This window comes from Drosophila willistoni (assembly GCF_018902025.1).
Source record: "Drosophila willistoni isolate 14030-0811.24 chromosome 2R unlocalized genomic scaffold, UCI_dwil_1.1 Seg167, whole genome shotgun sequence".
NCBI classification, from domain to species: Eukaryota; Metazoa; Arthropoda; class Insecta; order Diptera; family Drosophilidae; genus Drosophila; species Drosophila willistoni.
Genome location: NW_025814050.1, coordinates 21,512,501 through 21,534,009, shown reverse-complemented (window position 1 = coordinate 21,534,009; position 21,509 = coordinate 21,512,501). Strand labels below are relative to the sequence as shown.

At 34.8% G+C, this 21,509-nt stretch overlaps 1 protein-coding gene and 1 long non-coding RNA gene across 3 annotated transcripts in view; one reads left to right on the top strand and one right to left on the bottom strand.

Moving 5' to 3' along the window:
• Positions 1–21,509, top strand: part of LOC6641965 — a 71,368-nt gene that overhangs the window by 44,900 nt on the left and 4,959 nt on the right. The window contains exon 8 of the mRNA XM_023175576.2: positions 20,120–20,381. Coding sequence (XP_023031344.1) covers positions 20,120–20,381 — 262 coding nt within the window. The remainder of the gene's footprint in view (positions 1–20,119; positions 20,382–21,509) is intronic.
• On the bottom strand, positions 2,418–4,887 carry LOC111518539. Of its 2 annotated transcripts, none has more exons than XR_002723994.2 (4): positions 4,873–4,887; positions 4,020–4,172; positions 3,288–3,954; positions 2,418–2,524 (listed from the first exon to the last, which is right to left on the bottom strand). It is a non-coding gene; the product is annotated as an uncharacterized LOC111518539 (long non-coding RNA). The 2 variants fall into 2 exon arrangements; XR_006954272.1 differs by lacking the exon at positions 4,873–4,887 and adding an exon at positions 4,479–4,493.

Here is a 21,509-nt window from a genome sequence, read left to right as displayed (position 1 = left end):
ATGTGTAGAGATGATTGTGCTTGTGTGAAAGGCTAAAGGCCAACACTTTTTTAACTCATTTCCATTACGTGCCCAAAGCCTCATTCAGTCACCAGGGACGGGTTGTGGCAGCAGACAGTTGATCCTTAGAGTCATAAGAAGACCATTTCTAAAGATGAGTCTTTAAAATTTTACAATCTTAGGCAACAATAATAAATGAGTTGGTATCCAGATTTTAGACCTCAGATTTCTATTATAGAAAAGGCGAATTTTTACTTAGGACGTTAGTTAGTAGGTAGTAGCTAGTAATTTGTATAAAATAAGGACTAAATTATGAAATATTATTATTTTGAGTTTATGGAGTTTCCTCACAGAAATTATTTGCTATGGTTATGACTTCGTTGAACTTTGAAAACTCGGGCTTAAGGAAGAGCTTGAGGAAGTCGTACTCCCTTCTAAAACTAAAGCGGTAGGGTTCGATCTGCAGAGTTAATATGTGATTCTCAAATCTCAACAATCTGTAACCAAATTCCTACTTCTTTCTTAGTCCGCCCCTGGTTCTTGTTGTTATTTGTGTCCCTCTTGTTCCTGCCTGGCGTAAATAAATGGCAAAATGTTTTTGCATTATGCCAGCTACCTAGATGTTATATATACATAATATAAACATATACTCATGCAGTCGTTTTGTCGCTTAACATTAATGATGGTGCTGCTAGTAAGGCAGTTGAGAACCGTCCATATGCGTGACTGACTGCGAACAAGTGTGTGTGTGTGTGTATGTGTGTGTGTGTGTGTAATGCAATTGTAGGCATCACTGGCATTGCAATTGCATTTGAGAGCACAAGGTACAAGCACACACGTAGACCAGATGCATAATTGAATTAGCTGAACAACAAAATGCTTCAAACAAAAGGGCTAATAATGCCAAGCTGAATGCCTGACAAAAATGCGGGATCCGCGCAAGGGGAATGTGGCATATAGAAATGTTGGAGAGCTTTGGGGAATAGTCTGGCCTTGCCTCTTGGGCCAGAACAATAAATTTATTTCCATAGGACTATACAATGAGTCTTTAGTATACAAAAGCAAACAAGAAGTGCAAAGAAAGCAACTAAAATTAAAGAAAAACTAAAAGAGTTGCCAACACCATTAAACTTGGTCGAAATTTAAAATCTTTTGTGTTTTTGGTTGCCTAACTCTTTAATTTATTCAAACCTATTCCGATTTGTTCAGTTTTTTGTGATATTCTTTGCTGTATTGGACTTAACAACAAAGTAAAGGACTTTTAAGGATTTTCTTATGAGTAAAATTAATAGTCGAAGAGTAACTTCAAATATTGATACGATCGTGTCGTAAGTAACTAATTTGAGGACTCGTCTTGTTGCAAATACAAATAATATTCGCCGCTTAGCCAAGATGATACTCTATGAAAAAGGTCTCAACTCCTAAAAAAGTCTCCAAGTTATAGATTTTATGTCAATTAAATTAATGATGTATCCTACACTTATTCCAAATGTTCTTTGTAACTATAACTGGTAGGCCAACCCTCTTGTCCTGTTATCCCTTACCATTGGGACTATTTACTTTTGAAAATTATAATCAAAATTGCATAATCAGAGTGCCAGCAGCTGGCATTTTGTATACAATATTTTACCACCCATATTGTGATGTAGTATAATTTATTCATGATATACGTCTAAATAATTGTAAATCAACAATTGTAATCAAATATTTATTGATTTGCCTAATGGCCAAGCCGTATCGACATATTGGCCTCGGCGAAAAGCAAAAACAAAAACAATATAAAACCAACTAATTATGTAAGGCAATTGCATTTGCAATTGCATAAAAACCCAACCACTAACGAAATGGTCAACGGGGGCCCACTAAAATGCCATTCGCAGCCAATGGCGCATAATTTAATTATAAATGAGATTTGACCATTTCACCCTGTAATTATAATATAAAAGAAGTATGTAAATGTTTGTCAAAATCAACGAGCCTTTAAGAAAATTAAAATACTTTTACTTATTCTACTAGACACTTTAATTCAGTCAGAGTAAATGTGAAAATGTTGTTTATAACATGGCCAATAACTTATGATGTAATGCCATAAGATTAAGGAATCTGTTTGTAAAAAGTTTCACTTTTAAAAATCGTGAAACTTATTACCTTGATCAGATCGTGCTTATTACCTTGGGTACTTCGCTCGTGAGCTTCAGGTACACTCAATTTTTTCCTAAATAAAATTATATGTTGCCTAATGGCCTCTGAAACAAACTAATTAAATATCATCTAGTTTTGTTTTCCTGTTAATAAGGTGTTAGTTTTTAGTTTTAGTTTTGGTCATTTTTTAAAGGAAATATGACTGTATATAGTTATAAGTACTTACTTACAGGCTAAATCATCGGGCTTTATTTTAAACAAGCGTATTTTTTATTTATTTTAAATCAAGTCATAATAATTTTTAAATACCAATAAATCATTAATTCAATTACGCTTACGGGTTCCCAGGTCTTTGGTGTTCGGTCGAACTTCAAGCATGAGCCTATTAAGGACACTCATTTAATATGATAAAAAAAAATATCAAAGAAGCTAACTTCGGCTATGCCGAAGTTAATATACCCTTGCAGTATACTTGGCAATAATATTTTTCCTTTTTGAAATTTCTTTCCCTGCAACTCAATTCATCAATACACAAACAAAATATTATTTCTCTTTTTACCACAAGTTTTTCTTCTTCCATCATTTTCTAAGCAAAGCACGGCACGCATACACATACAGTTCATGTAGCGTTGCGTCTGTGTGTGTATGCGTGTGCTCTGTTGATTTGATGATGGCAGTAGTAGGCAGCAAGCAGCGCTGCCGGCAGCGTTTGAACCGATTTATATTGACTGTAACTTGTGTTCTATTTATCGGATCAGATTCAAATTTTGGGATCTGAGATTTTATATCTATTACTATCATATTGGTAAATTTCATGGGGATACTCCAATTTTTGCAAAAATGTTTCTTCTAGAGCTATATGATATAGTGGTCCGATCCCAAAGATTTTCATACTTTATCTCACCCGGGTAAAAAAAAGCTCCCAAAAAAAATTTCATCCCGATAGCTCTTAAGATGGCTGAGTAAAACGCGTACGCACCGACGGACAGACGGACAGACGGACATGGCTATATCGACTAGCTTCTCATGCTGATCAAGAATATATATACTTTATGGGGTCGGAAACGTCTCCTTCTGTGCGTTACAAACATCTGACCAATTTTATAATACCCTCTGCAAGGGTATAATAAATATAGTTTACTTACCTTACCCCATCGCGGGGAATGGATAACAAAAGTCATAATCAGAAAAAGTGGCAAAATTATCTGGAAGTGCATTTTTAATATGTTTACTTTGTAAAACTTTTCAAGATTTATTAACAAGATATCAAATTTTGTGTGTTTTCAAGAGTGTGAGATTGGATTAGTTATGGAAACGATAAATTAGTGTCAGTCAACTTACATAATCAAACGAATGTATTTCATTTAGTTACGGGGTAACCTAAACTAGTTAGTTAACAAGGTTAACTAAGTCTATGATCGTATGAATTCAGATCACTAGTGGATATTGAGTGTCCAAAAAATTTAGGTCCTTTAATATATGTTTATTACTTTCTTTCAGTAGTTTGGTGGCTTTAGCTTTTAAGACCTTAATACGTATCAAAATAAATGAACAGAAAGACTAAAGACAGAGCGAGGTCGATTCGGCTTGTGATGCTGGATTAAGAATATACATATGTATGTTCCTTATGGAGTCGGAAAAGCTATTTAAAAATAAGATGACCGGTTTATCTTTTTAACAAGTTTATTTTTAATTTAATTGGAAAAACAACATTTTAAAAAAGACATCTGTTATACGATGATAAAAGAAATTGTTTATTTTTTTAGATTACGACTTGAAAGCATTTGAAAAACACTCAATCCTTTTGAGAGCCTGAAAAAGAATTATGATTAATTAATTAATTAATTGGAAAAAATACTGTACTGTACTGTACTTACCATGTTTCGGGGCATGGATAATGAAAATTAAAAACAGGATTAATGCTAACTTCATCTCGATGAACTCTTTTTACTTTATACTAAGTCTTGAAGGTTTATATAGGGGTTCCGACATTTGATTGGCAATGGAACATTCAAATTAGTTGCAGTCGACTTATATAATTGGAAAAAATCAAACAAATGTAATTCCATTAGTTATGGGATAACTTCACTCAAGGTTAGCTAAGTCCATGACTGAATGAATTGAAATATTATTGAAATATGCCTCTAAAAATGACTGAAGAAATCCAAAGTTGGAAAATTTCTAAACTTCGTACTGGGCATCGCTTAGTCGACTTTTCATTTATTATATTGCAACACAATACAAGGATATAGAATATGTGAAGGGGGTGTAGAAAAGCTGTCGACTAAGCTGCAAAATATTTAATTAAATATTAAACTATAATTTTATTATATTACACGTAAAGTTTCAAGTTGCTGCCGCCTTGCAAAAATTGTTAATGACATTTGGGATGGCATGGCTAAAAGGGATGTGGGATGTGCGTTGCGGATGACGTTACGGAGATGGCTGGGAAAGGGGAAGAAGACAATGCACGGGGTGCGACGAAAAAAACTTTTTCTCACTACTCCAACTTTTTGTGGCTTAGAGTTCATGTGTGTATTGCGAGTGTTGTAATATGCACAAAAGCGTAATTAAATACATAATGAACAACGAAACAATATAAACACAGAGGCAACAAGCAACCAACGAGGCATCCACACCGTGTGGCAGTGCAGCATGTCAAACATTTTCGTATATGTTGAATGCGAACACAAAAAAAGAACCTCTACACAAATTTGTTGAACAACCAACCAAGCTCAGCACAGGAAGCTCATTATGACTACAACTACAACTATTAACAGGCAAACTGTAGCTGCTGCATCAGAAATGTTCGTTTTTTTCTTCTTCGCTTGCAAATTAACTCAAGAACAAAAGATTTTGTTTGCTATTTCTGTTTTTGCTACAGGAATAATCAAAAAAAAAAAAAGAAAAATGTTGTTTTCTGTTTGAGGTGTAAAAACGTCAGCGCACTCTTGGGGTTTTACTCTGTTTCAAACTCATCAAGAGTATTACAAAATTTAATTAGTTTGAGAAGTAAATAAACAACACTTTGTGAATTTTTTGAAGGCAATTTAAGTCTAAACCTAGATACAAGAATGTGTGTTTGTTAAAGCCTTTGTCAAAAAAAATATTTTAAAGTCATTTGACTTTTGGCGGCAAACTTATCCACTTATCAAACTCGTCTCAGATCCATTCCGGCTTCAACTGTCTTAGGCTGCCTTTGTCTAGAGTTAAATACATTTTGAATTGCCTTTGGTCTTGCCGTTAGCTTTGGGCCTGCTGTCAGTTCCCACTATCAATCATCATCATGGGGGCCACATGCATATTTCATGGTTCAGTCTTCTACTACCACCACATGGTGCAGCTAACGGTAACTGAGAGTACCAAACTGGATACTGGATGCTTTGTTCTTAGTCCTTAGATTCACCCACTTAATTAAAGTTACAGAGCTTAACTTGCCAGAGCAGGCAAACCAGCCAGACATTGTGTTTGGGCCAAGCTGTCTAACAATCTGACCAGGATTGAGAGACCTAAATTGGCAGCATATTTAGTGAAGTTGTTGTTCTTGCTGTTGTCCTGTTTATCGTATATCAAAACACTTTGGATTTTAATTGAAAATTATTGTGTATTTTGAGTCAAGCTTGAGGGCAATTATAATGCTATGGCCGAGCATCGATTACCTTTCCGGAAAGTGCAAAAAGGGCGCTGGTAAGAGAAGGCATAGAGGTCCTTATTGATAGGTCTATTCCCTCTGGTCAGTAATTGTTTCATGCAAATCACGTTTTCATTGGACGCCAACTCACAAATAATAAGACCAGAATTTCTTGTTATTATATGTACATTCATGTGCATCTACGAGTATCCACCTGTACGATATTTAATGAAGTGTTTGACATGTTAGCTGACCATTATTGTTTGCAAATTTGACAAGGGCCAGAGGGTGGGCAATCAGTATTGAACATGCGTATGCATTGCAGTGTATTATTATCCATTGTATAAATGTAAGTACATTACAGTACATTACAGGAGCCCTTTGTTGCCAAGAGCCCTGAGAAGGACAGGGTAAGGATTTCTCAATATTGTTCAATATGTATACATATCTTAAGATAGCAATTTTGTATTTAATATGACATTATGTAAAGACTTGCATACAAATTAAAGACGAAAGTCCAAACTAGGCTACTTAAAAACAGCAATTCTCCTTCCAATTCAAGTCGTTTAGTTTCAGGTACCTCACTTTAAAGTTTTGGAAACGAATGAAAACAGTTTAAGATTTTTATTAATCTTTTAGTTACTGCACTAACTGACTCTTATCTTCCAAACTTTTATAATTTATTCTATTCAAAACTTCTAAATTATGTTATAATCGTTACTCTGTTTAGCCTTTGGGCAGTTTTGGGTCAAGCAAAGCTATGTTATATATACTGCAAGTGGTGCTATTTTTAGTTTCGGGTATTTTTTGAGTATTTGAAGAAAATCCCTGAAAAACTTTGAATACGTTAGATATTATTAAAATTTTTTTTGCTTCCATTAGTAGTAAACATTGAAACATTCAAAAACGTATTCACATGTTCTTTGAGCCTTAAATTGAAGCCAAGAATCCTTTGAACACATAACCTCAGCAAGTGGTGCTATTTTTAAGTTCGCAGCTGTATATGTATATATGATAGAAGACAAAGCTCTTCAGCATCACCAGTATCATTGCGTTTCCCCTGGAAAATTCTGAGTTGCACTAATTTCATTAAACATTTTGCTATTCCCTAACATGAAATACAGATCCAACCTTACCTTAAGCCCTTATGCAAATCTAAAGTTGCTTATGCAAACATTTCATAGGAAATTTTGAACCCCAAAATAATGAAAATCGGCTTAAAGGTTTTCATTTTACATTGGAATTAATTTCATGAGAATTCGACGTGGTACATGAATCTCACAAACTAGAGATGCTGTAAAGAAAAACTAAGAGCAGATTTGGGATCAGCCCACTGAAATTATCAGGAAAAAAATGCAGAAAAACTTCATGCAACCAACGAGATGTTTTGCTGTGTTTTTACTAGGAATTTTCGAAGGTTTTCATGTCTGTAATCTGCTTGAGAATTAAAAACGAAACGCCATGAAAATGTTCTCTTTAGCCTGGTCGCTACTAATGAGTATTTATCATGCACGCGTACCACATGTTGCCCAAAAAAAAAAGAGAACGTTATAGGTGAAGCCCACAGAGATAGAGGAGAGGAAAACAAAAATTCGCCAAAAAAATAATAATAATTTACATATCACAGATCAAAAACAAGAAACCCAACTGTGAAACACGCAGTCTACATACATATGCATAAATTTTACGCACAACTGGAGATGCGATGCGAATGCGGTTGATATGGCTAAGAATCAGCTGAAGAAGCTGAAGCTGATGTAGCCTAGTCATGGATGTTGTGCGATGTATGTACTGTAATATGTTTTTTTTTTTTTTTTTGCTTCGGCTGGATACGGAAATCAACACAAAAGAAGCTTGGGAAAACCAAAAAACAGACAGAGAGGGCGAGTTGGAAGACAATGAATGCCATAGAGAGTGTGTGTGTGTGTGTGGGTGTGGAAGTCGGGTAAGGGGTTATGAGGGGAGATGGAGAGACAGCTAAATAGACAGTCCTGACAGGTTGGTCTGGTTGGGTTTTGCAAAATTCAGCAATGCCGTCATTAATCTTTATTTGCGCCCCGGCGAACGCGTGAATAATTTAGCTACCTAATAATAAATCATTGCAGCCTGTGCATTAGTTGACTGTCGCTCATGTTGGCACACACACTCACACAGTCACACACACACATACTCAAACACACACAAACTTGTACGCGCACTTTATATCTCTCATCATCTCTTTATGCCCCAGCGGAAGTGCAGAGTTACATGCCTAAATGCTTATCAAATTTTATGTACACCTCTTATCCCACCCCACCCCATCTCACCTCACCTATCCACCTAACCTTGTCGCTTCGTTTTTCGACAAGAGCGGAAAGGGTGGGGGGGGGGGCCGTAGGACGGGCGGTTCCACAACTAATGAGCATTAATTAATTGCCAAGTCTACAATGGGCCAAAACCCAGGATATGCCACGCCTACACTAACTCATTGTCTGACTGAAAGAAGATATTATTATGGCGAATGACTATGTATATGCTTGTGTGTGTGTGTGTAGGTGTAAGTGTGGGTGGATGTGCGTGAATGCTTAAAATTTAATTTTCATAAATGAATCTTACACTTGGTTAAATATTACCTTAACTGATTTAACAAGAATCAAATATGTAATGAAAATTGTTCATCAAGATTCGTCTGACACGAATTCTCATTCTTAATTGTTAAATTAATAAAAACTTTTAGCAAGCGGCAATCAGTAAATAGATAGACTGAAATTCCCTGGAATAAAGAGTCATTTTATTCACAAGAAACTTTTTTGAAATATTAAAAAAAAAAATTCAAAAACCTCAAAATATTGATTCCAATTAAGTTTTTGAAAGGTGTTAAAAACTCCCAACAAAAATCGTATAATTCTGATTTATATATTTAAAGTATTTTGAAGTCTCATTTCTTGCAACTGATTTGAAACTCAACAGAAATGTATGGTAAAAGCGCTAAGAGTTATATTTTTAAAGTTAAAAAAACGTTCCGTAACATAACTTTTGCAGACAAAACTATCTAAGCAATCTATCTTACCAGAAAATCTATCTTAGGCTGCTAGTTATTTCTTACAGTGCCTCAGAATAGGACGTATCTCAAATGTTTTTATATCGTACCAAAAAGTTACCAACATTATTTCACGAACTTCTTATATTAAACATTGTCCGATTTCAGAGGGATCTCTTAAACTCTTTTAATTACTCTTATATATAAAAATAATAGACATAATAAAATTTAGCAACGAAACTTGTAAATTATTGGTAAATATTAAATCAGTTAAACCAATTTCAGGGCTTTTTGCGATCGTATTTCCAAGTTCCAGTGACTAAGAAGTATTGAGTCAACCATAGTTACTTTTTGTTACCATGCCAATATTCGATTTCAATCTTTTAGCTTAAATATTAGACTTGCCATTGAAAGTTCGTTGAAATATTTGGTGAAACAATAAAGTCAATTTCTGGTATGTTCAACCAACATAATTTGATTACATTGCAAATTGTTCATAGCAACAAAAAAAAAAAAGAATTCACCAACTAACAAATAAATTCGGAAAAAAAAATGAAATCTACTGAAAATAGATTGAAAATTCATTTTACAACTACCTACTATAAATAGGAATTTTAATTAAACTATGCAAAGAGAGAGAGTAGGCAACAAATTATTGCCTTAAAATTGTTTCTAGTCAGGTGGAATTTCAGTTGCAAGATGGACAAACTAACAAATAAAGTGTGAGAGTTAAAATAAGAGGACGGAAAAGTGTAAATGGTATCATAAAATATGCCAAAATGTTTTGGCATATGTTAGAGAAACACACAGAGAGAGAGAGACGGAGAGAGAGAAAGAGAGTTTTTGCGAGAAATGCAATAAAATATTTAAATGCCCAATCAACAAATTGTGTTGAAATATTCGTTGTTAAACCCAAACTCAAAGCACCTTTTTAGCCCCAAAGGAATTTTGTTGTTGCACATTTTTTAAATTGATATACTGGACATCCTTCTTGCAGATGCAATTGCAATTGCAGATCCACTTGCATTGCGGTCAATTGCAGTGTCAAAGTTGCAAATATTTTCAATTAAAAATGTTTTTTTCTCATCTCTCTCTCTCTCTCTCACAGTCTTCCTATCAGTTTTATGCCGATTTAATTGTGTGTGTCCCAGTGTATGAATATCCTATATATATGCGTATGTGTGTATTGGTTAGACAAATTGCACATTGCCCACTTGTGGTCAAAAATGGGCTTGGCAGTAAGTGTGTGTGTGTGTGTGTGTGTGTATGTGTGTTTGTGGTATGACAATTTTCGGAATATTCGTGTTTAAATGTATTTTTTCAACAAGAAACACAAATTGTTACCAATTTCCATGATGCATAATCAACTGAAATGCCTTAACATTCGAGTTTGTCATTCAATTACAATATATACTGTAAATTCAACCAGCTAAAGAATCCAAAAGACATTTTATTTTACAGCATTCTCAACTGTTATAAACCTAAATTAATTCATTTTCTAAAATTACTATGTTTTAGCCTTAATAGTAGATCAGAAATCTTTATGGCTAACCTCTTTTCAGTTCGGTATAGTGAAAGAGGGCTTGAAACCTTCGTGGCTCAAAGGAATAGTGGCATCAAAGTGGTAAAACCTTAGTCAAAAAGTTTACAGCAAAGATTAATCAAAAAAGAAAAGCAAAAGAAATCGAAGAAAGGTTCGCAAATTCTAATAATTTTTAATTTCTCCTTAAATTTTCAAATACGACACTTTCTTAGATCAATCCATCCCGTATTCGTTATACCAACAATACCATAACAATTACAAGAATTTGGCCCAAAGCAGAGAGTTAAGTTTGAACTTGCTCAACATCTGCGACTGCTCACACTTTCTAAATAAGTATTAAACCATAATTTGTCAAACGGATCTTAATTTTAGTCAAGTCATACTTTTGTTCTATTAGATATTGAAACCCCTGATTTAAAAGTCAGTAGAATCTGAAATACTAAAACCTAAATGAAATTCCTTGTTAAAATTTAGCTACCAACTCTTTAGTTTGCGCTTAGCATGGGTTTTGCCTAAAAATTTTCCAAGAAAAGATTTACCAAGCAAAAAACAAATTCTAAATTAAGAGCGAGAGCAGCAACAACAATCTGTTGAGCCACAAAAATACCTAGGGATTTAAATGCTATTTACACAGCTTTTGTTTGGCCAATAACATGCGCCAAAAGCAAGAAATGAAACTCCAAATCCAAGCCTAGAAAACGGAAACCTCATTTTGTATACTCCCCCACAAACGGCCCCCCTCTCACTCGGTGTCCCTTAAAAGTGCCTCGCCCAATTGTGTTGGCATTAGCCAGAATAGTTGGTGTTGACCTTTTTGGTATTGTTTTGGGGCGCACGTAGGTAAAAGGGCTAAAAATGTGACACTTGGGGAATGGGCAGCTTAGTTCCCTCACCAAACCCATCAAAGCTGGCTGAGATTCAACTGGAAAAAGTGCACACCTGTCGACACGAGCAGAAGGAGAAGGAAAAGAGAAAAAACGGGGCACGCTGAGCTGGGTGGGTGGCTGGTGGGTTGAAAAGCTTCCGACGACCTATTCCCGGTTAGGGTCTCCAGCTTGGGCACTGTTATTACCTTGACACATGTGTAACGGCTTTGTTTTCTTTGTATTGTTGTATTCAACTGTGGGCAACACCAACACCCACAGCAACGGCACAGACACAGAAACAGCAAAAGCAGAAGCAATAGAAAAAGGAAAAGCGGCTTTTCTCTTACGAAGGATTTTGCTTATTTCTCCTTCTCCTTCTCCTCTCCCTCTCGCTCACTCTTCGCATATTCAACGCATCCATCCATACCATTTCGTGTTGCTAATGCATGTTGAGTCTAGCTTAAGACACAATTTCAGTCTTTTGGCCATGATTTTTTTCTTGTTTGATGTTGTACAAGAAAAAAAACAAACGAAATAACCAGACGCCACAAGACAACAAAAATCCATATAAAAACCATTGTTCCACTTATCGAACTTCAATCAAACGTGTTGAACCGTTTACCAACACTTTTTATAAAAGTGTGAACACAATACATTTTAAAGTAATATTCCCTTTAGTTTTGCCCTTTCTACATTTTTTCAAATTTCATTTTTACAATCAAAGATTCCCATATTTTTACCTAGTTTTTATATATCCAACCAAATGTTGCATATTTCATATTATTTTCATAATTTCGATATTAAAAAAGCATTAACTTTCTCTCTAATTTTAAAGCCCGCCAGCGAATTCGTGTCGAGTGCATTAAAGCGCTATTTTCTCAAAAGGAGGAACAGTTCATCATTTCACCTAGATTGATTTTTTCAGATAGGTTCCTGCCATTTGGCAGGCCGTCTGACTGACAGGCAACGTGCCAACTGTCGTTTGCCTTAAGCAGCATCCAAAAAAACCAAAAACTAAAACCAACCAGGAGTCAAAGAGAGGTAGCTGAGAGACATCTCCTGACAAACTGTAGCACTATGGAATCATGTATTCATATATGTATATGTACGAATACCGACATCAAGCACTGTCTGCCACACTTCATAGCTCCACGTTCAACATGGCGTATGCATAATTTAGTATTTGAATGTGTGGTGAGATGTTGGCTGCTAGTTGAGTTAAAGTTACAGTTTTTACACTGAAACTCATTCCCTTTTTTGGAAATTAACTTCAATAGTTTTGTTTTAACTAGTTCGAAAACCTATTCCTACCACAACACTCATGTAATTAAGTTTCTAAAAGGGGCAACAGCTGGCATAACTGTGAAATATTTATCCAATTAATTTCTACCTGGTTGAAAAGCAATTTATTGCAACATTTTCAACATGCTTTCGTTCTTCTTCTCGCATATTTTCACTTGGCTTGTTTGCTTTCGTCTCGCTTATATCTTATTTCCCTCACTATCATCCGCTATATATGTATATATATATCGTTATTCCCTATGCTTATCCTGCCTTTCAACAACTGCAGTTGCCCTTGGGTTGTAATTTCAGTTGCAGTTTTCTTTGCTCTTTGATTGCTGCCTTTACACCTCTCCTTGCACCATTCTCCAAACTAAACGCCTCAATTATAGACTCCGACAGGCAGACAGACTCTGACAGTCAGGAATCTAAGGAACGCGAAACGCATCTGCCGCGACAAGCAAACATTTTTCTATGTGGATTCAAAGGGGAATTCTGAGAGCGGAAAAATGTGAGAAAGTGGTTATAACTTCGCGTATAAGTATAAGTCTACATAGATATCCTGCAGTCAGCTTGTTATATGTCCTGCCATTGAGCATTAGGTAAATAGTTAGTTACATTTCACATTTGATTGGTAATCATGGCCAATGCCCAGCGGCTATAATAACTAAGCAGCTTTATTTATCTACTTAATATTGACTGATTTTCAATTTCTCTTCAAAATTATCAAAACTTGTAATCAGGTAAGCTGCTTTGTGTTATTTTGAAGCCATTGAAGACTAAAACATAGTAAATGTAATGAATTTCACTAAATGTTCATCCTTATATTTGCTTAGATGGAATCTCAAATTAATGAAAAACATTTATTAGTTTTGTTAAATTTATAAAATGAAATTCTACTGCACTTGTACTGAATGAAGATTGGAATGTAAATCGAGGAAACTGTGTATATAAATTTATTTAATACTGGGCATTTCATAAGAATAATGTTTTCCGATTGACCAAGTTCAGTTGAACAATTTTGTTCGTTGTTATTTAATGCATTTTTCAACTAAAAGTGACTTCGATTAGCTTGCTAAAAAATTCATTAAAAACTTTTAGCTGCCAAGATAGTGAAGCTAGCTGCCGTTGAGTAGCTACGGTTACACGGGTTTAGGTTAAATATTTTATAAACTGTCGTTAGTGCGCATATCATGCCACTCCCCTCTCGTCCCACTTACGCCCAACCAACCAACCAACCAACCAACACTATCCTTTACACAAATTGTTGCAAGGAACAAGAAAAAGAAGTAAAAATAAATATATACATATATATAAAAGAAGAAAAATGAAAAAGAAGTAAACGTGCAGCAAAAGAAGAAGTAGAAGAAGAAAAAAAATCACTTGGCCAGACCAGAGAGTTGCAATCTCCAAGAGAAGAGAGATTGAGTCTGGCAAAGTGGGTGGAAGGAGGAGGTTTTCGGAGCTCCATGTTTGTGTTGATGGCGACGTCTAAGCCCCCAGGGCGAAAGCAAGAACGTGAACGTTTCGGCCAAGATGGATGACAAAATGTTTGGCCAAAGTATTTATCGGTGGGTGAAAGAGAACGGTAGAGAGAGTAAAGGAGAGAGTTATAGGTCAGCCAGTTGCAGTTGTCAGGTGCAAACGTGAGCCAGCTTAGAAAATTGCCAATGTGGAAATCAATTTCATCAATTTTCTCTTTCTCCTATTACCCCATGGGCAAGCAGGGCAAAGCACTAAAGTTCAAAAGACCAAAACTTGGAATATTATGTGAAAGATGGCACAGAGGAGGCCTTTAAATAGTTTTCAAGGTTCTTAAAGATTCAATTATGGAAATTTTGATGGTAATTGCAGACAGACCCAAAGCAAATTCCTATTGGATAGAAATTTATCTTAAGGCGGAGAGATATATATGAATTCTCTGTTGATTCTTTTGGTAATATCTTTATATTACATATTTATAATAACTTTATATTATATCTGGATGCCAAAAATAAAACTTTACTTATTTTTTTTTATCCCCAAAAGAAGTCAGGTTAAGAATCTACACTTATAAAGAGAAATGTCTTATCTCTCTGTTGCAAAATGGTATGAGATAGATATAAACGTCATAGCATGTTTTGTAAGATCAGAAAACAAATTCACTTAACATTGATGACTTCCCGTTTAAACAAACTTTGGAATTAATCTAAAACTTATCCAGTTGGTTATAGAGTGGTTATACTTATTATAGTCTCTTTATATATTACATAAAGGGTATATAATTGTCGACATTTTCATGGGGAGTATTTAGTTCTTGCTTGGATTTTATCTAGTTTATGGTGGTTTGTTTCTTTCCTTTTTTTCAATTTGTAAATAAGGTTTCATTGTCAGCAAAGTTTGTTTTGGCATTTTGCACAAATTATTAGCCAAAATAATGAGATGGCCAAAACTCGCAGTTGATAACCAAAGACCAATGCTTACACAGCACTCATCCCCCTCGATACCCTTCAGAAATGACCTAATAAATCCATTTTATGTCTTGCCTTGGCGCCGCCTTCAATTCGTCTGGCAAATGGATGGAAATGCCAGCAGCATTACCGCGCCTCGCCACGCGCTATTCGATTTATATTCAAATTCAAATTCAAATTGTGGGCGTGGCATGGCCATTTATTGTCTGGGCCATTAGCTGCACTAATGATCCGATCCATTCAGATGGCATAGAAGGCACGAAGAAGGATGGGGAGTACATACAAATATACGAGAGGTGCTGAGAGCTGGAGGACAAAAAGAAAACTCGGCCCATATTTAGCTGGCAGTCGGAATGCAAAACCAGACACACACCCACTCTTACACACACACATACACACAAAGCACTCGTGCACACAGACAGGCAGGCATACATCGGCATTGTCAATATGCTTAATGGATTTTCAAATATTTATACAGCATCGAGTAGTTGAGAACTGCGGTTACCCTTTACATTTAGTCAAGTCGGACCAAAGTCCTTTAAGTGATTCTTCTTCTTCTTTATCCTGATTCTCTGCTAAATGCATTTAAGCACATTTACACAATTTATAAATGCAAATAAATCGAACGTTATCTTAGTTTAGTTAGTTCCAAACAGTCAGGGGTAGAGTAATGCCTTATTGAAGACACATTGTTTGCCCATCCATTGGCTAATTGATAATAATTGGACCATTGATCTAGATTCACTTATACTTAACAATGTTTTTTTATAAATGAGTTGAACACAATTGCAGTTTGAGGCATTCAGAAGTAATACTTACTGACCTCAACTTCTATGACTGACTATAACTACTTAAATTCTGTTGGTAGTTATACGAATACTTTTAAAGTAAACCGACTATTTGAATGCGTTTTTTTCATTATAAAAAGTAAGTTAATACAGCCTTGCAAAGTGATAAAAAGAGAGAATTTTAAAAAATAAAAAGCATTAAGCATTCTATTTGTAAATGTTTCCTTAAGGTCAAAAATTTCGTCAATCAACAGTAAATAAGTAAACAGCAATTATTATTACTTGCCTAACAGATATCCTGATGTTAATTTCTCTTTAATTGTCTATTGTTGAAATAATAAAATAAAAAATATTTCAAAAATTTAATTTGTTTTAGTAATTTGTTGCGTTTCATTGCTGTCGCGAGTTGTTAACTTTTACATATTTTTATACATTTTTTTTCCTTCGCTTTTGTCTCGTTTCCGTTTGCTGAATTGTTAAATGCATTTTGACATTTAAATGAACAGAAATGCATATAAATATGTATTTTATTTTATTTCAATTTAAAGTTTTAATGAGTTTTTCCATTGTGCCCTAATGCCTTACGTATAAGTCTCTGTGTGTGTGTGTGTGTGTGTTTGTGTGTTTGTTGTGTGTCTGTGGGTAAAGGGCTGCCAACTTGCTATTCCGGCTTGGCAGTTGTTTCGCTCGCCCAGTTTATTTATGAACTTTTTCTGTTGCGCCGATTATTTTTTGGCAGAGGTTTTATTTAAACAATTCGTTTCACCCGTTTTTTTTTTTTGTTTTTCACTTCTTGCGGAGATTTGAACAAATTTTAAATTAATTTGCAAATAAATTCAATTTAAATGCGGCTTAGTTGTTATATTCGCCTTTGATTCTCAGCTCCATGGTTTCAACTAATTGCATTTTGCATGCAACTTTTATTTATGATTTTGAATAGAAATGAATCCATGTTAAATATTTTTGGTAATTTGTTGCATTTTTTTTTATTTTTTGGCAATTTATTTGCACTGAATACAAATCCAGAGGCTCGGGGCTAATCTATGTGAGAGTTAATTAAACAATGGCATGCAAAAATTAATAACAATTGCACACAATCTCTGTTCCAAATGGCTAACAATGAACAAACTGGCCAATAAGTATGTACCACAAAAAATGCTTCATGTCCACTCATTGTCAATGTGTCACTCCCAGAGCTATTGTTGATTCAGAGAATGAACGAGCAAGAGATGGGACTTCCCGCTGACAGACAGACATACCGAACCTATCGATAAAAACCAAAATGGCCGAAGGGCCACATGACATTAATGAGCATTTTGTGAAAACTTTCGTCCTCGCAATTTGTCCTGTCACTCAAATTGTTGCCCATTGTTACTTTCTGACTCTATTGTTCAGCATTTGAAGTTCTTACGGGAACAATGAAAGTACTATCCAATACATAAGTCATATATAAGTAATATCTCATAAAGTACACAGGAATTTTTGTATTATGTAAGTTTCAAAGAACGAGAGTTAAAGTGAGAAAGCATCTTTCCTATTAAAACAAGATATAATACAAAATATATTTCTAGTTGATGATTGCACATTCGTTTTGAGGTAGTTTTAAAGTATTTTGAAATCATCTTTTACCAAAAACGATATAACTGAATACATTTACATAGCCCGAGCACTTTTTTGGAATCAATGTGATTAGTTTTTGAATATTGTCATAGTCGAATTTTACAAAACGGTTCAACATATTCTTTCCCTTATTTATATGAACCCAACTAAATATTTGTGTTGCATACACAAATCATTTTATAATTTTTTGGATTGATTTTTATTCTGATTTTAAATCTGTATGCACAATATTGAAGACCTCATGCAAAAATAGAAAAAAAAAGATAATAGAACGGAGTTTCTTTAAAAAAATTAATTTAAGAACTTCGTAACTTACATCATTCAATGTTTCATTGAAAAATAAACAATAAAAAATACTTTTTAAGTAAATACATGAAACCTTTAATATTTCATTTAAAAAATTATACATGTTTTGGTTGTATATTGTAACGATCAATATACGTACATATGTACATATGGTATACAAACCATACGCCACTTTAAAGTTAAGACCATAATAATCAATGGAAGGCGGAGGGGAGGGTGGAAAGCCTCAATTAAAATTGCAATTAAGTGCACTTCTTTTGCCGAGCGACCGTCTGACTGACTGACTGACTGAGGAGCGAACAAAAAATAATATATTTCAATTGAATTGATTATAATTTATATTATTATTGTATAAACAAATACAAAAAGTGCTGCGAGGCGTGAAATTTAAATGCCATATGAATAAAATGCATATGGGCGGACACAAACTATTCAAATACATATAATTATATATGTATGTACATGTGTGTGTGCTTATAATTATAATTATTGATATATGAAACGTTTGACAAATTATTTTGATGACTATATGATGACTATGGACTAAGCAATTAATCACCAAATAATTTGGTAATTTTAATTTACTGCTATGAGAGCCATAAACAGTTCAATGAGCACACACACACACACACACACACTCACACACACGCGCAATCCCATGAATGCATGTGAGTGCGCAGGTGTGTATGCACCTTTAATTAAGATTTAGTATCCTACTGCCACCCACTCGATCAACCCCGCCCTTTATAAAACAACCATTCCCTCCCACCGTTCCCCCTTCTCTCTGTCTGCATCCCTTTTGACATTTTGTGTACGCAATTAAGCGACAATAAGCATTTAATACACATTTTCTCTCTAATTCAGACACAAACACACAGAAACAAACACCCTTCATTTGTTTATATTCGCTCTTAATGCCACGCCTATTGAGCATACAGCGCCGCCCCTTCTAGCGAAATAACAACAATTTGTTAGCTAATTTAAGGCCCACGAAAATGCCGCAGTCGCGTCTCAATGACCAACATTGCCCTGGATATTTATTTGCAAACACACACACACACACGAACAAGTAAACTTGTATAAGTATACACACATTTCAACACACACACAGAGCAATTAAAAAATTATCTGCCAGTCGGCATCGACCATAAAATACACTGAAAAATTAACATTTGCCAACGTTTTAATGGCGATTTGAAGGAGAATTTCAAAAGGCTTTTCGATGTCCAAGCCCAGAATATTGAGTCATATATGAATTTATATTAGATCGGATCGATATACAATGGGTTATCTAATCCATTTATGGGTTTCAAATGTTTCATTGTAAGATATTTGACCGCTCCATCATACAATTTTTTTCCAAACTAAAATATTTCTTGTAAGAAAATCAGCCTCAAGAAATTAAAAGAATTAATTTTCCTTTTTTGGTGAAAATTATTAACCCAATTCTTTAAAAACGACAATTTGCAATCAAAAAAAATCAACCTAAAAATATAAAATACCTATATTTCTTTGCCTCAAATAATTTTTCTCTATACTAGTGTTGGATCAATTAAATAATTCAGTAATTAAAAATGTAGGATGTGACTCATCCACTTACTCTGTTTTTTTTTTGTTTCCTCCTTCTCTACAAAAGACTCATAAAGTCAATTCAATTGTTATAAAACTAAGAAATCAATAGTTGAATCAAATAGTTTTTAGCTTAGAGTTTTATATAATGAATATATCAACCCATTACATAACAAAATCTTAAGCCCTAAAGATCCAATTCAAATCTGTTTAAACTTACCTAAAACGTGGACCAATTGTCAGTGACCCAACAAAAAAACCAAATATTTGCTGGTAAAAGTCAAAAAGTTTTAAAATCGACTTCTATTTGCCATTTTTCTTTGCGAAAAGAGCTTCGGTCTATGTTTGTAATTTGCTGATTTCAATGTCTAAATAGATTTCATTAATTTAATGTCCATGAAGTGTAATAAATTTTCTTACATAATTTGTCTTTTGCGGTTGGGGGCGCACACAACTTGCATCAGATTAGTAATTATGTAACAGACACACACATACATACACACAGAGCCACTACCCAATCCCATAAATCCGCGCATAAATACAAATTACACAAGGATTCATCCTCACATAGCTAAAGGGTCCTTTCTGTCCCTCTCTTTTACTCTTACTCACTGGGTCCAATATCAATTTACTTTCGACAGTCAAAGGTTAAATAAAAGTTCATGCATAATGAAACTGTTTAGTGTAGAGGCTTATTGTTGTTGTTTTTTTTTTTTGCTGTAGTGGCCTCATTACTTATGTTTTATGACATCGAGGACTTGGTTTATACTTTGGCCTTTTGATATGGAAGCCATTTAAGGACATTGTGATGATGCGTGATGCGTGGGGGATTAGCCTGCCACGGGGAAGCCATAGTTTTAATGCATTTTCACTAATGAGCTTGTTACCTTCTCTTTCGTTACAGACAATCATACGCGAAATGAATCGCCTGGGCATGATGGTTGATCTCTCACACGTCTCCAAGGGAACCATGCGCGATGCTTTGGAGGTGAGCGAAGCTCCTGTGATATTCTCACACTCATCGGCCTACGAATTGTGCAATACAAGTCGCAATGTCCAGGATGACATTCTGCAGGCATTGGCCAAGAATGGTGGCCTAGTGATGGTTAATTTCTATTCCAAATTTTTATCATGCAGCGACAATTCAACGGTTCATGATGCAGTTGGTAAGTTGTTTTAACTTATGTATATTTCTTACCAACAACAAAATCTTGGTAGTAAGCAAACTTTTTCCCAAGTTTAAAATTCTCGTAAGAAACTTATCCATAACAAACTAGTTTAAAACGAAAAAGTGAAAGATGTCCTAGCCAGACTTTGTAACCTTTTGACTGACATCAAAATTCAACGTCCGTTTCATATCCTATCTTCTCCCTAGGTACATACATACATAGTTGCTCACCATTAAATCCATCTTTGAAAGACACTCATTCATGGCTTCTTTTTTGTGCTTGAAAATCAATCAAAACCACTGACTTTGCCGCTGTCTTTTGTGTCCCTGATTGTTAGTCTATTGTTTCAGTTACATAGTTCATTATTGCCTCCCTCCATTTTTCTGCCCTTTCTCTCATTGAGATTCCTTTTTGGTGCTTTTTTCGCTTTGGATACGCCAGCAAAATGGGTCTTGTAATCACTTCCTGTTTCACTGACTTGATTTTTATATCCAACACGCACAGTGGCCCAAAATAATACAAACATTGACTTCGGAAATGTGAAAAACATGTTGGAAAACAAATTTTACAATCTTTCAGCTATCATATTATTAGTTTTGGTTTCATAAAATAATAAATACAATCCATGATATAAGGCGATATTTTTCCTATCCAAACTATAAGAAGTCGAATAAACATATTTTAATTTATAAATAAGTATTTGCAAAAAAAAGGTTGAGGTTTTTCGTAGCTTTTAATTTTGTATACCTACATTATATTATCCCATCCCTGTTTGGTTGTTTTGAACCACTGTGCCGATACTTTGCTTTCTGCATAGTGTGTTGTACCTATATTTAAATAATGGAATATTCTGATGAAGTTGTCTAATGCCATGTGATTTTACTCTTTCTCTTTTCATGCTCCATTGTTCTGGACGACACATTTCAAATTCGGTAAATTTTAATAACGCTGGATTATGGCAACAACAACAACAATGATAAACAAAACAACAACAATGGCAATGCTCACTTAACAATGGCCCTTAATGAACTTAACAACAATTCTGGTATCCGATATCCTGCTGCTGCTGCTCCTTCTCCTGCTCCTGCTCCTCCTCCTGTTGCTGACCAACACAAAAACAAACAC